This window comes from Euleptes europaea, chromosome 12, assembly GCF_029931775.1.
Source record: "Euleptes europaea isolate rEulEur1 chromosome 12, rEulEur1.hap1, whole genome shotgun sequence".
NCBI classification, from domain to species: Eukaryota; Metazoa; Chordata; class Lepidosauria; order Squamata; family Sphaerodactylidae; genus Euleptes; species Euleptes europaea.
The window spans coordinates 9,097,074-9,113,420 of NC_079323.1; the positions used below are offsets into that span (position 1 = coordinate 9,097,074).

A 16,347-nucleotide genomic window follows, 5' to 3' on the forward strand; every position below is an offset into this window, starting at 1 on the left:
ATAAATATGCATATATAGGTATATATGTGTGTGTATGCATCTATCTATATATGCATATCTATCTATCTATCAATACACTACATGCTCCTTTTTTAGCCGCATGATGATGATCATTAGGTAAAATGCAACTTCTATACAACACTTTTTTCCAGCCCATTCAGACTGTTAATACTCCCATGCCCAAATGTCTTCAGTGATGTTCTGGAAGCTAGCCAATAGGCACCTGCATACAGGCTTTTGTTTTCCTTGTTGTGAACAGGAACCAGATTTCCCCCAGTTTAAATGAGTTTTCAGGGCATTCCAGGCTGAATATAGACCACGGCAGGACCAAAAAAAGGACATGTTTGTACTGTGAGCGGCGACGGCACCAACAAAATCAGCTTCACAAACCTTACTATTGCACATCTACTTCCAGCCTCAGCCTCTCTTGGAAATGCAAGATATTTGTTTGAAAAGTTTGCATTTGATCTTTTGAGGTTAGCGCTAGCTAGAGAATATTTTTTTAAAAAACAGGTTAAAATGTATTCATCGCAATGCTTAAATTTATGGCAGGCAGAATTGATTTGCTGGACCGGCTGATGCACAAATAACCAAGAACAAGTTGGAGTGTCTAACCTCGGACTAGATTTCGATTCCCCTTCTGTCTCTTCTATGGCACCAAACAGCTCCGGAGGCATGGAGGCCTCTTTATTGACATTGTTCACCCAGCTGTTCTTTTTTTTGCCAGACTTATTCTGACTCAGCTCCGCTAAAATACCAGGACAAAAAAATAGAGAAGAAGAACAAAAAGACGGTTATCTTGTATTTTCTCCAAGCATGCTTAAAGCTACATATTAGTGAGTCACCAACAATAAAAGCAACCATAAACTTCAATTTGAAGATGTCCAATCCAATGTCTAGGCAACTGACTTAAAACAGTATACAATTAAATCACAAACTCACAGTACTATTCTCTGCATACAGCTGGAAGGAGCCATACAGGTTATCCAGCCCAACCCCCTCAATGCAGGATCAACCTAGCATCCCGGACAAGTGTTCATCCAGCCGCCGCTTGAAATCTTCCAGTGAGGGGGAGCTCACTACCTTTCTAGGCAGCCAATTTCATTCCTATATATTTTTCAATAAATGCACTATTTTTAAACCTGTTTAATGCTTAGCAGCCTTTGGGGAACAATATACTGGCAACTACCGTATTTTGGCCCACGCCCTATTTGGATGAACGGGACTCTCACAAGACAGTAAATTAACACCCCGGTCCATTTTCCTGAGCTGAGCTCTGGGCATAGAGCAGGACAAGGTAGTTGTGAATGTCCTGTGTTGTGCAGGGTGTTGGACTAGATAACCCTTGAGGATCCTTCCAGCTCTACGTTTCTAAGTGCATTTAATAGATTTTTATTGTTCTCTAAATATTGCGTCTTCTTGATTGTGCAGAGTTCCACTGAACGAAACACCTATCCTTTGAGTCAAAACACACAAAGGCGCCTACCGCCAGAAATGTTTCACCACACATACCTCCCGTCAAGGGCTTCCTCCTCATTGATGCGCGAATGATGTCCGCGCCGTGTATCTTGTCTCTGTGCCTCTTGGACTTGGCTTCATAAAACCATTGGCCGCTCATGTTCTTGACCTGGTTGTCATCTTTGACTTTTTCAGGTAAATGCCTGGGGGGAGAAAAGAGGCAAAGGAGATTATGTTTTCTTGCAGACGAGAAAAGAACAAATTGCTACCCTGCAACAGACAGTATCAGAGACAGTATCAAGGGCCACCGAGGTTGTAGTCCAAAGGAGCACACGGAGTGTCCTTATTTACTTATTTAAAATATTTATATGCTGTCTTTCTGCTCAATGAAGGACCTTAAGGAGGGGAACAATTAGACAATCCTGATCTTAGCTGGAATGATGGTCTGACTCAGTATAAGGAAGTTTCATGTGAAGGAAGGGGAAAGCAGACAGGTACCAATGGCAGAAGAAAATGTTGGATGCAAGCACAAGTTTCCAGATCACGGTCCAAACTAGAGACCAGCATGCCTTTGCTGCCTAGGGTTGCCAGAACCCCATGGCAACAAGTGGGGGACTTACCAACAGTGTGTAGGGGGGAGGCCTAGGCTCTGGTATTTGGGCAAACTACAGCCCGTTGTAACGGCAACCGGGGCATGCATTTGGTCTTAGGCCTCAAAGAGGCAGCGCACAGAGACCGGTGTGCGTGCCAAGAACAGCCAAGCTGGCCGAGGCCCAAGTACACAACCCCGATATTCCCCCACAAATAGTCTCTTGACCCTTTAAGGGCCTCTTCACCTGAACTCGAGCAATACCACTTGAACAAATGTGACTAGTCACAAGGGAACTAGAGTGCCAGCATCTAGAGAACGCACCACCAGACCGTATTATTTTATTTCAGAGCATCGCAGGAACTCAAGGGATTTTAAAACATTACGAAGCACCATCTGAGACATACACGCATGCCACATTCTTAATGCTTTAATTTTCCCTCCAGGGGCACATCCTGTTTTTAAAAAATCAATAGCTGCTTCATAGAGCATGAGGACATGACACCACCACAATCGCACTGGGTTATTATTCTTTAACAAAGCAGCACGGAGCACACAAAAACTTTTTTGCGTAACGTAAAACTTGGGGACTTCTGAGGATATATGGTGAACTGGGGAGGGAGTGGGAGATGAAGAATGCAGCCCACCGATTGAGAATCTCGACGTGAAGCATGCAACGTCTGCATTTTTTAATTTGGGTAAAGCTAAAGGTAGTCCCCTGTGCAAGCACCGGGTCATTACTGACCCATGGGGGTGATGTCACATCACAACGTTTACTAGGTAGACCAGTGATTCCCACTGACCCCTTGGTTCAACAAACTCAACTCAAGTGCCCCCTACCCTATCCAACAACACAGTTGAAGGGGCCCACCTCTAGCACCACCTTGCTGCCCCCTTGCCTCTTAGTGCCCCCCCAGGTAATCCCCAAGGGGTGGTACTGCCCACTTTGGGAACCACTGAGGTAGACTATGTTTACAGGGTGGTTTGACAGAGCCTTCCCCAGTCATCTACACTTTACCACCAGCAAGCTGGGTATTCATCTGACCGACCTCGGAAGGATGGAAGGCTGAGTCGACCTTGAGCCGGCTACCTGAAACCGACTTCCGTCGGGATCGAACTCAGGTCATGAGCAGAGCTTTTGACTGCAGTATTGCAGCTTACCACTCTGCGCCACAGGGCTCCTGTTTATTTAACTTATACCCCATTTTTCTCCCCATTTTTACTGAAAGTTCTCCCCTCTCCCCCTTATCCTCACTACACCCCTGGGAAGTAATTAGGCTAAGAGACAGATGGGCCCAAGTGAGGTTGCCAACCTCCAGGGGACACCTGGAGATTTCCCACTATTATAATTCATCTCCAGACAACCAACATCAGTTCCCCTGGAGAAAACGGCTGCTTTGGAGGGTGGGCTCTATGGCATTATACCCTGCTGAAGTCCCTCCCTTCCCCAAACACCATCCTCCCCAGGCTCCGCTCCCAAAATCTCCAGGTATTTCCCAACCCAGAACTGGCAACCCTAGCCCAAAGATCACCCAGTGAGTGTCCATGACAGCCTGGAGAGCTGAACCCTATTTTTCCAGTAGGCCAAATTCTCCACTATGTCAGAAACACCAACCACATTATTTCTGAAATGGTCTATTATTATAAATCAGATGTATCTTCATCCACAGAATGTGCTCAAGTGGTCCATTCGGCAGCAAATAATTCATATTCAGTGGAAAAATTTTCCCTAGCCAAAGACCACTTGAGCACATTCTGTGGATGAAGATACATCTGATTTATAATGACAAATCTTTGACAAATCAAAGGCTCATTTTATATGAATCAAGAAGATAAGGCTGTTATCCTGAGATAAAAGACACATGTACAGAGACCTCATCCAACATCTTCAGTCTCTATACAGTCACTCTAGTCTAAATCCATTGAAACCAATGGGACTAATTCAACATAGGATTGCACTGTAGATCTTACACTGGAATCCAGTCCAGATGCACCAAGAAACTGCCAGGCTCCTCCACAGCTAGCATCTCCACCACCTCCCACCTTGGAACTAGGGTTGCCAGCTCTGGGTTAGGACATTCTTGGAGATATAGGGGTGGAGCCTGTGGAGGGCATGGTTTTGGGAAGTAAGGGACCTCACCAGGGATGTGTTACTATAGGGTTCGCCCTCCCAAGCTGCCATTTTCTCCATGGAAACTGATCTCTGTTATCAGGAGATCAACTGTTATCCAGGGGATGTCCACACCCCACCTGGAGGCTGGCAAACCTACTTGGGACCCATGCTAAGCTCCACTCCACGTCCTGCCTGGATACCAGAATTTACTCTTTAAATAATTAGCAAGCTTAGGCCCTGGGGAGACTCTGAAGCCATGCTTTATTCCACCTTGAACTGAGATATCTTCTTATGGTGTCCTTTAAGCATTTTGTAATCTAACTATCCCGTCTAGCGATGATGAAATGGGTATGTCTGATTCACTTCCTTTAGCCCCAGGTCCTTCTTGCTGACTGATAAAGGGTGTGGCTCAGGTACTCAAAGACTGCCTCCAAGGCTGAGTCAATGAGTATTCTCAGAAAACCTTCCCAGAAAATTCTGGTTCTCTGAACTAGGTTAGGATGAGTAAAGGCTCCAAGATGCAGCCCGAACAACAAACACTTTGAGACATCCATCGGAATCACTACATTTGGCCAATTTCTTATTCCAACGTCATCTATCGGCATAGTACCAATACCTAAACAGGAGATCAGCATTTATTTGGCATTTTTAAAAGGTAAAGGTAAAGGTCCCCTGTGCAAGCACCAGGTCATTCCTGACCCATGGGGTGACGTCACATCCCGACGTTTACTAGGCAGACTTTGTTTATGGGGTGGTTTGCCAGTGCCTTCCCCAGTCATCTTCCCTTTACCCCCAGCAAGCTGGGTACTCATTTGACCAACCTCGGAAGGCTGGAAGGCTGAGTCAACCTTGAGCCGGCTACCAGAAACCAACTTCCGTTGGGATCGAAATCAGGTCGTGAGCAGAGCTTGGACTGCAGTACTGCAGCTTACCACTCTGCTCCACGGGGCTCTTTTGCATTTTAGAGCACTAAAAATGCTTCACATTCATCAGCTTGCTGCAACCCTTGCAACGGTCCTCTAAAAGGTAGGGCACTATTATAATCCCCGTTTTGCAGGTAAGGGGGCCAAGGCTGAAAGAAAAGCATCAACTCTAATATCCCCATCTCCCACCCCTCCCCTCTCTTCCCTTTTCCTTCTCCCCCACTGTTTTTTAGTTACGTTATCAATCATGTTTACCCTAGCCTTGACCCCTCTCCACTGGGATTATTTCTATTCTTATGTGGCTGGCACCCGCTACTGAAATGATTCAGGGCGCCATTAGAAGTGTTTAAGACAGGGGTGTCAAACATACGGCCCAGGGGCCAGATCTGGCCCCTTGAGAGCTCTTGTCCGGCCTGCAGGCAACCACCCCCTCCATTCCTGATCTGGGCCGGCGAGCATCAACCCCCACAGTGACCTTTCTGGCCCCCGCTGCTCACTTCCTTTCATTGCAAGAACTGTCCTTTATTACCACTCTCGGATAAAATGACCTGTCCTCTTCTCCCCTGATTGCTAAGCTTACTCAGGAATCTTTTGGTGAAATAAAAAGGTAAAGGTGTGCAAGTACCGGGTCATTCCTGACCCATGGGGTGACGTCACATCCTGACGTTTACTAGGCAGACGATGTTTATGGGGTGGTTTGCCAGTGCACTCCCCATTCATAAGAAAAGCCATGCTGGATCAGACCAAGGCCCATCAAATCCAGCAGTCTGTTTACACAGTGGCCAACCAGGTACCTCCAGGAAGCCCCCAAACAAGACGACTCCAACAGCATTAACCTGTCTGTGTTCCCCAGCATCTCATACAATAGGCATAAGAACATAAGAAAGGCCTTGCTGGATCAGACCAAAGCCCATCAAGTCCAGCAGTCTGTTCACACAGTGGCCAACAAGGTGCTTCCAGGAAGCCCACAAAGAAGACGACTGCAGCAGCACCATCCTGCCTGTGTTCCCCAGCACCTAATATAATAGGCATGCTCCTCTGATACTAGAGAGAATATGTATGCATCATGACTGATAGCCACGGATAGCCCTCTCCTCCATGAACATGTCCACTCCCCTCTGAAAGCCTTCCAAGTTGGCAGACATCACCACATCCTGGGGCAGGGAGTTCCACAATTTAACTGCATGTTGTGTGAAGAAGTACTTCCTTTTCTATCCTAACTTTCCCCCTGAAATGTTGACTTTGCATTTGCAGGGAGTTTCTGTGCAAACCTCGCATACCACGCACCCCTCCCTTGCTGGCATGCAGGAAGAGTTGTTATCGACTCATTTGAGATCTGTGTGAACAAGGCCGAAAAATCATTATCCCTGGGAGGCGCAGATCCTATGAATATCAGGGCTTGTTTACTCAATCGGTTCCACCACAGATAAGAGCCCCTTAGACAAATCCACGGCTAAAGTAAATATTTGTTTAAACATTATAACACACCCCTCCGTGGAGGCTCAAAGCAGATGACATCACTTGAGAAGTACTTCCCCCAAGGATGCAGCTAAAAAGGCAGAAATCCTAGCAGTGCAGATTTCAGGAAAACCACATTTAAAAAAAAAGTTTTATGTTTTCAGGTTTAATGGGAACAAGGCGAGAAAATAACAAAGACAAATTCAAAAAATGTTCAATGCCAGGGCTTTAGCATTACCAGAAACACATCTGTGTAGGGTTGCCAACCTCCAGGTACTGAAATCTACAATCAGAATGGGGCTCATCAAATTCTAATACATATGCAACTATATCTAACTATTTACATGCTTTTATTATAACTTTCTTTAAACCTCCAGGTATTAGCTAGAGATCTCCTGCTATTACAACTGATCTCAAGCCGATATAGGCTTCCCAGGCCCCTTAGCTCCACCGGAGGGAGCTTTGCGGGGCTGCAGCCGCGGTGCGCGATGCACACGCACGCCTGGCATGGCATGTGCATGCACCCCCGTCACTAGTGATCTCGGCCAAGACTCAAACTGGCTTATAATCACCTTCCCTTCCCCTCCCAACAACAGAGACCCTGGGAGGTAGGCGAGGCTGAGAGAGCTCTAACAGAGCTGTAACTTGCCCAAGGTCACCCAGCTGGCTTCGTGTGTAGGAGCGGAGAAACAAATCCGGTTCACCAGATCAGCCTCTGCCGCTCATGTGGAGGAGTGTGGAATCGAACCCGGTTCTCCAGATCAGAGTCCACCGCTCCAAACCACCGCTCTTAAACCACTACACCACGCTGGCTCTCAGTTCCCCTGAACAGGAACAAAATTAAAGCCTCTTGACTCACATGTTCCAGCACAGCCGGGAATCCTCTGTTACTAACTCACGTGCCTGGGAAAAACAACCTCCCAGCTCTTCTCTTGCAAAGCACCTGACCCATCCGTCGATACCGGAGCCAGAGCTTACGTGCAAGCCTTGCTCTCAGACAAATTGACGTTCCCTGTCCAGTTAAGCAGTTCAAAACCAAAACCAAGCACGGCGTCAGAGGCAGTACACAGGGTATCCAAAGTACATGCCATCGGTTAGGACAAAGAACATCTATATACCTCCTCGGCCATCTTTTTGGCCCCAGGAGAACATCCCGGTTGCTTTCATCCTTTTCCACCCTTTGCTAGAAAGGTTTCGTCGAGCAGCCTGGTCTAGATTGTCAGGGGAAGCAAAGAATCAGAATCCCAGGAGAACCAAATTTTACAAGTATAGTTAATGAATTATAGATTAATGTTTTTTTTTAATACATGGAAATAATAGTAGTAATTTTAAACATTGTCAAAGCACTTCTTTGGAAGTCCAGAGGTGGTGGGAACACTGTTTTTTTTGTGGGGGGGATAAGGGAGCACTGCATTTTGCAAATTTATATTATATAATTGTAATTATGACGGTTTTATAAGTGCTCTTTTTTGTATTTTTATATTTTGTGTTTTTTATGTTTTGATTTAAGCATGTTATAATTTTTTTCTTTTTTTTAATTATTATAAAAAAATAATAAAATTTTATTTTAAAAAAAGAATCCCAGGAGAACCAAAAGCAGGGTGGGTGAGTATATTGGGAGAGTGCAATCAGATTTTTAAAAATAAAAACAAAAAAACAGGATTTGTATTTTTATATTTTGTATGTTTTCTTTTTTTTATGTTTTGATTTAAGTATGTTATAATTTTTTTCCTTTTTTTAATTATTATAAAAAAAAATTATTAAAAAAAAAAGAATCCCAGGAGAACCAAAAGCAGGGTGGGTGAGTATATTGGGAGAGTTCAATCAGATTTTAAAAAATAGAAACAAAAAACAGGATTTGTATTTTTATATTTTGTATGTTTTCTTTTTTTATGTTTTGATTTAAGTACGTTACATTTTTTTCTTTTTTTAATTATTATAAAAAAATTAAAAAAGATATTTTTAAAAAAAGAATCCTAGGAGAACCAAAAGCAGGGTGGGTGAGTATATTGGGAGAGTTCAATCAGATTTTTAAAAATAGAAACAAAAAACAGGATTTGTATTTTTATATTGTATGTTTTCTTTTTTTAATGTTTTGATTTAAATATGTTACATTTTTTTTCTTTTTTTTAATGATTATAAAAAAAAATTTAAAAATATTTTTTTAAAAAAAGAATCCCAGGAGAACCAAAAGCAGGGTGGGTGAGTATATTGGGAGAGTTCAATCAGATTTTTAAAAATAGAAACAAAAAACAGGATTTGTATTTTTATATTTTGTATGTTTTCTTTTTTTTATGTTTTGATTTAAGTATGTTACATTTTTTTCTTTTTTTCAATTATTATAAAAAAATTAAAAAAAGATATTTAAAAAAAAAAAAGAATCCCAGGAGAACCAAAAGCAGGGTGGGTGAGTATATTGGGAGAGTTCAATCAGATTTTTAAAAATAGAAACAAAAAACAGGATTTCCAATATACTGAATACGGCTTTTAAAAAAACAACCTGCTTTATAAACAAAAAGGTAAACACAGAACAACTCCATGCTTCTGATTCCTTAAGCCAGATCTGCAACCCTCTAACCAAAGCCACTACATTAAAAGACTGCTTTTGTGTGTGTAGAAGAAAGAACAGTGGCCAGAGAAGGGAGAGAAATATCCTATTTCAAGGTCAGGGGAACCAAAAAGATCAGACATTCCCTTGAATGGAGAAATGCTCTTTGGCTGTACAGGTACAGTAATAACCAAACATCCTTACTTCCAGGCAAGGTCTGGATGCTTCGCTTTCAAATAAATGGCCTCGCTTAGCCTTAGGTGGCCTAGCACCATCCTCATCATGAAGCAAAACCCATCCTACAATCATGTCATCTCAAAACATTTTTCTTAGCTCGGTAAGCATGGAAAGCCCTCACCCTGCAAAGCAGCTAGTGAGAAGGTTGCTGATTTAGTTGCTGCTTCAGTATTACTGTGATTTTAAATTCATAATATTTTTCCAGATATTCTTAAACATCTGGTGGGTGTCTCACAGATATGGCTGCCAACTCTGGCTTGGGAAATTCCTGGAGATTCAGGGAAGGACTTCAGTTTCTCCTAGACTCTATGGTAATATCATAGTGTCCCCCTTCCATGGGTGCCATTTTCTCCAGGGGAACTGATCTCTGAACTATAATTTATCTCCAGCGTGGTGTAGTGGTTAAGCGTGGTGGACTCTAATCTGGAGAAACGGGTTCGATTCCCCACTCCTCCACATGACCAACAGACTCTAATCTGATGAACCGGGTTGGTTTCCCCACTCCTTTTTTTTAATAAACTTTTATAACAAAACATAAAAAACAAACAAATACAATGAAATTAACATTAAAAATACAAAAAGAAAAAGCAAAATACAGAAGGGTATCTATATACCTTAATTATTACATTCATTATTACTTAATTATAAAATTCAAAAAGATACCCCTTCCCCCTCCACCCACCTAAAAAAGTGACCCTTCCCCCGACTTCCGAAGAAGTGTCTAAACAGTATTTATTATATATTGTCGAAGGCTTTCACGGTCAGAGTTCATTGGTTCTTGTGGGTTATCCGGGCTGTGTAACCGTGGTCTTGGTATTTATTATACTTAATAACACAAAAATATTAAATTATTAAAACTAGTTTCTATAACTCATTAATTAATACTGTAAAATCCATTTTTGCCAAATTATCCCAATATGAGGCGCCTTAGACCGGTTTCCCCACTCCTAAATAAGAAGCAAAGCTGGGTGACCTTGGGCTAGTCACAATTCTCTCAGAACTCTCTCAGCCCCAACTACCTCACAAGATGACTGTTTTGGGGAGAGGAAGGGAAAGAGATTGTAAGCCGGTTTGATTCTCCTTAAAAAGGTAGAAAAAGTCAACATATAAAAACCAACTCTTCTTCTTCTAATTCCAGGAGATCTCCAGGCCCCACCTGGAGGTTGGCAACCCTACCCACTGATGTGAGCAGTTTCAAGTGCAAGGAAAGGTAGAATAGAAATCCTTAAAAAGTAATGACTCAGCCAGAATTGCACTGCCCTAGAGAAAAGGGATTGAGTGAGCGACTGAAAAGCCAAATGTTGGAAGAGAAAGAAAGAAAGAAAGAAAGAAAGAAAGAAAGAAAGAAAGAAAGAAAGAAAGAAAGAAAGAAAGAAAGAAAGAAAGAAAGAAAGAAAGAAAGAAAGAAAGAAAGAAAGAAAGAAAGAAAGAAAGGAAGGAAGGAAGGAAGGAAGGAAGGAAGGAAGGAAGGAAGGAAGGAAGGGAGGGAGGGAGGGAGGGAGGGAGGGAGGGAGGGAGGGAGGGAGGGAGGGAGGGAGGGAGGGAGGAGAGAGAGAGAGAGAAAGAAAGAAAGAAAGAAAGAAAGAAAGAAAGAAAGAAAGAAAGAAAGAAAGAAAGAAAGAAAGAAAGAAAGAAAGAAAGAAAGAAAGAAAGAAAGAAAGAAAGAAAGAAAGAAAGAAAGAAAGAAAGAAAGAGCTATTCTAAGGGCTTCTGCCAGAGAAGAACGGAAGATCACAGGAAGGGATTTGTTCCCCTAACACAGACACAACCACAACATCTTGTTCTTATAGACTCCACGGTGCCAGTGGCCACGGTGGTCAAAGGCTACGAGGCGCCAGAATATTTTTATCATGTGTTTCTATCTCTCAGGGATCCCTATGCTGTAATTATGCAGAGCCGCAGAACACTGAGTGCTCAAGGCCTGCAGGCTGCACCCACACATCCGCCGTGTTTCAGCATCCCAAACCAAAGCACGGTTGGGACAATCCTGCCATAGCCACGCTAAAAGGGCCTGTGGGAATATTTTGAAAAAAGCTGAAATGCGGCTAGGGCACTATGCCACTGATTGTCCACGAAAGGTCCAAAAACAGACTTGTAGGCATTTGCCGTGTAGACATAATCCCTAGGGCTACCAACCTCCAGGTGGGGCCTGGAGATCTCCTGGAATTGCAACTGATCTCCAGATGACAGAGATCAGTTCCCTGGGAGAAAATGGCTGTTTTGGAAGGTGGGTTCTATGGTGTGATACCCCATAGAAGCCGTCAATCCACTAACCCTTCCCTTCCCCAAACCCCTCCCTTTCCCAGGCTTCACCCCGCACATCTCCAGGAATTTCCCAATCTGGGGCTGGCAACCCTAGCCTAGGATTGCCAGCCTCCAGGTGCAACTGGAATTATAACTGAGATCTCCTGGAATTATAACTGATCTCCAGGTGACAGACATCAGGTCCCCTGGGGGAAAAAGGATGCTTTAGAGGGTGGATTCTATAGGATTATACCCCATTGAAGTCCCTTTCCCCCTCAACCTCCCCTTCCCCAGGCTCCATCCCCAAATATCCAGGAATTTCCCAAGCTTGAGTTGGCAACCCAAACTTCAACACACTGGTTGCCCCTGTTCTTACCTGGGAACCAAAGCCACCATGTTTCCTTAGCCCCCAAGCCTCTTTTAAACGCGATGGGGCAAGCTGAGTGTGCCTTCTAGGGTTTCCAGAACCCTTCCAGAGGTTTCAAACGCTTGAAAGAGGAAGGGAGCCTCGCGTGTCCTACAGATTTTCTAGAACTCTCACAAGTTTCCTGCCTCTTCCAAGAGTTTGGGACTTTATGGGACACTTTAGGAAGCCCAATAGTGTGTGTGTGCCCTGACCTGAGTGGCCCAGGCTAGCCTGATCTTCTCGGATCTCTGAAGCTAAGGGTCAGCCCTGGCTAGTACTTGGATGGGAGGCGACCAAGGAATATAGAGGTTGCAGTGCAGAGGCAGGCGATGGCAAACCACCTCTGAATGTCTCTTGACAATGGGGAAGAACAGAAGATCACAGGACCCTATGGCTCTATAGAGAGCCAGCGTGGTGTAGTGGTTAAGAGCAGTGGTTTGGAGCTGTGGACTCTGATCTGGAGAATCGGGTTTGATTCCCCACTCCTCCACACGAGTGGCGGACACTAATCTGGTGAACTGGATTTGTTTTCCCACTCCTACACATGAGGCCTGCTGGGTGACCTTGAGTCACAACTCTTAGAGCTCTCTCAGCCCCACCTACCTCAAAGGTTGTCTGTTGCAGGGAAGGGAAGGGAAGGTGATTGTAAGCCGGTTTGATTCTTCCTTAAGTGGTAGAGAAAGTTGGCAAATAAAAACCAACTCTTCTTTTTCTTCTTCTTCATAAGTCGGCTCCACTTCCCGCCACCAATGTGCTTGAATGGAGGGGTGATTATGGGGGTTCATGCTGCTGTGGTAAGTCAATAACCAATACGCATCTGAACTGCAATGATCGCCGTCTGTTGGTCTGGGAACCTACCAGGGTCAAATAGGTCCCATGACATCCCCTTCTAGAGCTAGAATTGTCCCTACATGCACATCTGTTAAATATAACTAGGATGTCTGCCCCATGGACAGTGTAGGTTGATCTGTCTATGCAGGTAGCTCATCCCTCAGCATAGAATCATAGAGTTGGAAGGGACCACCAGGGTCATCTAGTCCAACCCCCTGCACAATGAAGGAAATCCACAACTACCTCCCCCCACACCCCCAGTGACCATGCCCAGAAGAGGGCCAAGATGCCCTCCCTCTCATCATCTGCCTAAGGTCATAGAATCAGCACTGCTACCAGATGGCCATCTAGCCTCTGCTTAAAAACCTCCAGGAATGGAGAGGCCACCACCTCCCAAGGAAGCCTGTTCCACTGGGGAACCGCTCTAACTGTTGGAAAATTCTTCCTAAGGTCTAGACGGAAACTCTTTTGATCTAATTTCAACCCATTGGTTCTGGTCCAACCTTCTGGGGCAACAGAAAACAACTCGGCACCCTCCTTATATGACAGCCCTTCAAGTACTTGAAGATGGTTATCATATCACCTCTCAGTCTTCTCCTCTTCAGGCTAAACATACCCAGTTCCTTCAACCTTTCCTCATAGGACCTGATCTCCAGACCCCTCACCATCTTTGTTGCCCCCCTCTGGACACGTTCCAGCTTGTCTGTGTGTGTGTTAAGTGCCGTCAAGTTGCTTCTGACTCATGGCGACCCTATGAATGAAAGTCCTCCAAAATGTCCTGTCTTTGACAGCCTTGCTCAGATCTTGCAAATTGAAGGCTGTGGCTTCCTTTATTGAGTCAATCCATCTCTTGTTGGGTCTTCCTCTTTTCCTGCTGCCCTCAACTTTTCCTAGCATGATTGTTTTTTCCAATGTTGTTGTCTCATAACGTGACTAAAGTACGATAGCCTCAGTTTAGTCATTTTAGCTTCTAGGGTCAGTTCAGGCTTGATTTGATCTAGAACCCACTGATTTGTTTTTTTGGCAGTCCACGGAATCCGTAACCGTCTCCTCCAACACCACATTTCAAAGGAATCTATATTCTTCCTATCAGCTTTCTTCCAGCTTGTCTACATCCTTCTTAAATTGCGGTGCCCAAAACTGAACACAGTACTCTAGGTGAGGTCTAACCAGAGCAAAGTAAAGCAATACCATCACTTCGCGTGATCTGGACACTATACTTCTGTTGATACAGCCCAAGAAGTACAGTGTCCCAATCTGTATAGTGTCCAGAACTTGTTTGAGATGACCTGTGTGCTAGGCTAGCCAACGTCCCAGTGACACGGAATAATTTCATGACTCTTACCTGACTCTCTCCTCTTCGGCTCTCTTCAGATTCGCATCCCGCTGCAGCACTTTCAGAATTGCCTCCTGCTCCTCGTCCGTAAGGAAGCTGAGGTCGATCATCTTGCGGGTCTCGTGTTAAGAGGCAAAAGAGCCTTCCTCCACTTCTTCACGGAGTGAGCGCAGTTCTAGTAAGCACCACCAAAGTGAACCGGAGCAAACACTCGGTCAAGAAGCCCCTGAATTCAGTTGTTTTCTTGTTTGAACAACGAGGTACCCTTTTCCAGCCAAGAGTTTCTTGATAGGATGCCACATTCCTAGATCTTTCGCATCACATGCATGTGGCGGGCGGGTTTCTCTTCATGCTCCGACGGTTCATTGGATTAACCTCGTGCTCCTGCTCAATGTGAGCATCACCTACAAAGGGCAGAAGAGAGAAACATTGAAGCTGCAGCATTCTCAAGAGAGCCTGGACTGTAAGGGTGTGCATGTGGAAGAAGGAAGACCCCAAATAAATCACAAGGTATCAGTCATGCTGCAAAGCCAATCAAGCCGACAGGGTGGGGTATTCCAACCTAAGAGAGTCAGTGTGGTGTAGTGGTTAAGAGCGGCAGACTCTAATCTGAAGAAGCGGGTTTAATTCCCTGCTCTTCCACATGAGTGGTAGACTCTAATCTGGAGAACCGGGTTCGATTCCCCACTCCTCCACATGAAGCCTGCTGGGTGACCTTGGGCTAGTCACAGCTCTCTCCGACGTTTTGGAGGACATTGATTCACAGGGTCGCCATGAGTCAGAAGCAACTTGACGGCACTTAACACACACACATCCATCCCCAAGATATCTCATGTATATGGAAAAATTCCAAAATACGGAAAGATCCGAAATACGAACCACTTCTGGTCCCAAGCAGTCCGGATAAAGGATACTCAAACTGCACTTCAAAAAAATCATGTTTCAAAAAGTAAGGAAACCAGAGGTCTCACCTCATGTATAAAAAAAAATTCATACACAATTTAACCCACAGCCGCAAGAGATTTGCTGGGCTTCCCTCAATAGTACACCACACCCTTTCTGGCTTTTGCAATGCTAACCTCTGGGTGTATCTATTGATTTAGGGGTTGCCGTGCCCACTTGTTAATCCAGTGGACTAGGCATATCCGCATCAGAAATCTGCACAGCTCTGAGCTGGAAGCCTCGGGCAACTTCTTCGCCAAGGGGCAAAGCTCTGTGCAAAATCGGACAGTGGAAATAGATTTCTGCTGGTGTCAGCAACTGTCTGAAAATTTGTAAGAAAATAACATACTCCACTAAATTTCACTGCTTTCAATCATCTAAGCCTGGTTATTTAGAGCTGTTTAACATTCAGATCAGGGGGTCCCCAATGTGGTGTCTGTAGACACCTTTCCTGGTGCCCGCCAAGTGTTTTTAGAAAGTGGGTGGGACCAGGTGGGGCTTTGGCCCAGCAGGACTTCTGACTGGCCACTGGAGATCTCTATTGTTAAGCAGATTAAAAAAAATACATTCCTATTGGTAGCAGCTGCAACAACTCAATGATCTCCACTGCGTGGCATCCTATTTACATTTATGTTCATTTTACATGGCATCCTATTTACATTTTATGTTCATTTTACATGGCATCCTATTTACATGGCATCCCATTTACATTTTATTTTACATGGCATCCTATTTACATTTTATGTTCATTTTACATGGCATCCTATTAAGCAAAGCTTCTGTCTGAAATCTTGCAGCATTACTATTAAGAGTTATATATAACCTCATTTACTGACATTTAGAGGTTGGCTCCACCTCCTGTGGCAGCTATTTTGTGGTTGCGCCCACCACCCTGTGTCAGAATTCCAAAGAAATAAGAATTATTTTTGTCTATGCCGACTTCCTCTACCTTTTTTTTAAAAAGGGAGAATCAAACCGCCTTACAACCTCCTTCCCTTCCTCTCCCCACAATGGACAGCTTGTGAGGTAGGTGGGGCTGGGAGAGTTCAGAGAGAACTGTGACTAGCCCAAGGTCATCCAGCATGCTTCATGTGGAGGAGAGGGGAAACCAACCCGGTTCACCACAATCCACCGCTCATGTGGAGGAGTGGGGGATCAAACTTGGTTCTCCAGGTTAGAGTCCACCGCTCTTAACCCCTATACCACGCTGGCTCTCCATCACACTGGTCAGGGACCCCTGGTCTAAACTGAACAATTCAGTT

General features: G+C 44.4%; 1 protein-coding gene across 1 annotated transcript in view; it reads right to left on the reverse strand.

Annotated features, from left to right (window-relative positions):
- SYTL2 (synaptotagmin like 2) overlaps nt 1–14,253 on the reverse strand; it is a 49,402-nt gene extending 35,149 nt beyond the window's left edge. Inside the window, exons 1-3 of the mRNA XM_056858845.1 lie at nt 14,153–14,253; nt 1,525–1,661; nt 616–763 (exon numbers count right to left, since the gene is read on the reverse strand). Coding sequence (XP_056714823.1) covers nt 616–763; nt 1,525–1,661; nt 14,153–14,253 — 386 coding nt within the window. The remainder of the gene's footprint in view (nt 1–615; nt 764–1,524; nt 1,662–14,152) is intronic.
- Between the last annotated feature and the right edge of the window lie 2,094 nt (nt 14,254–16,347).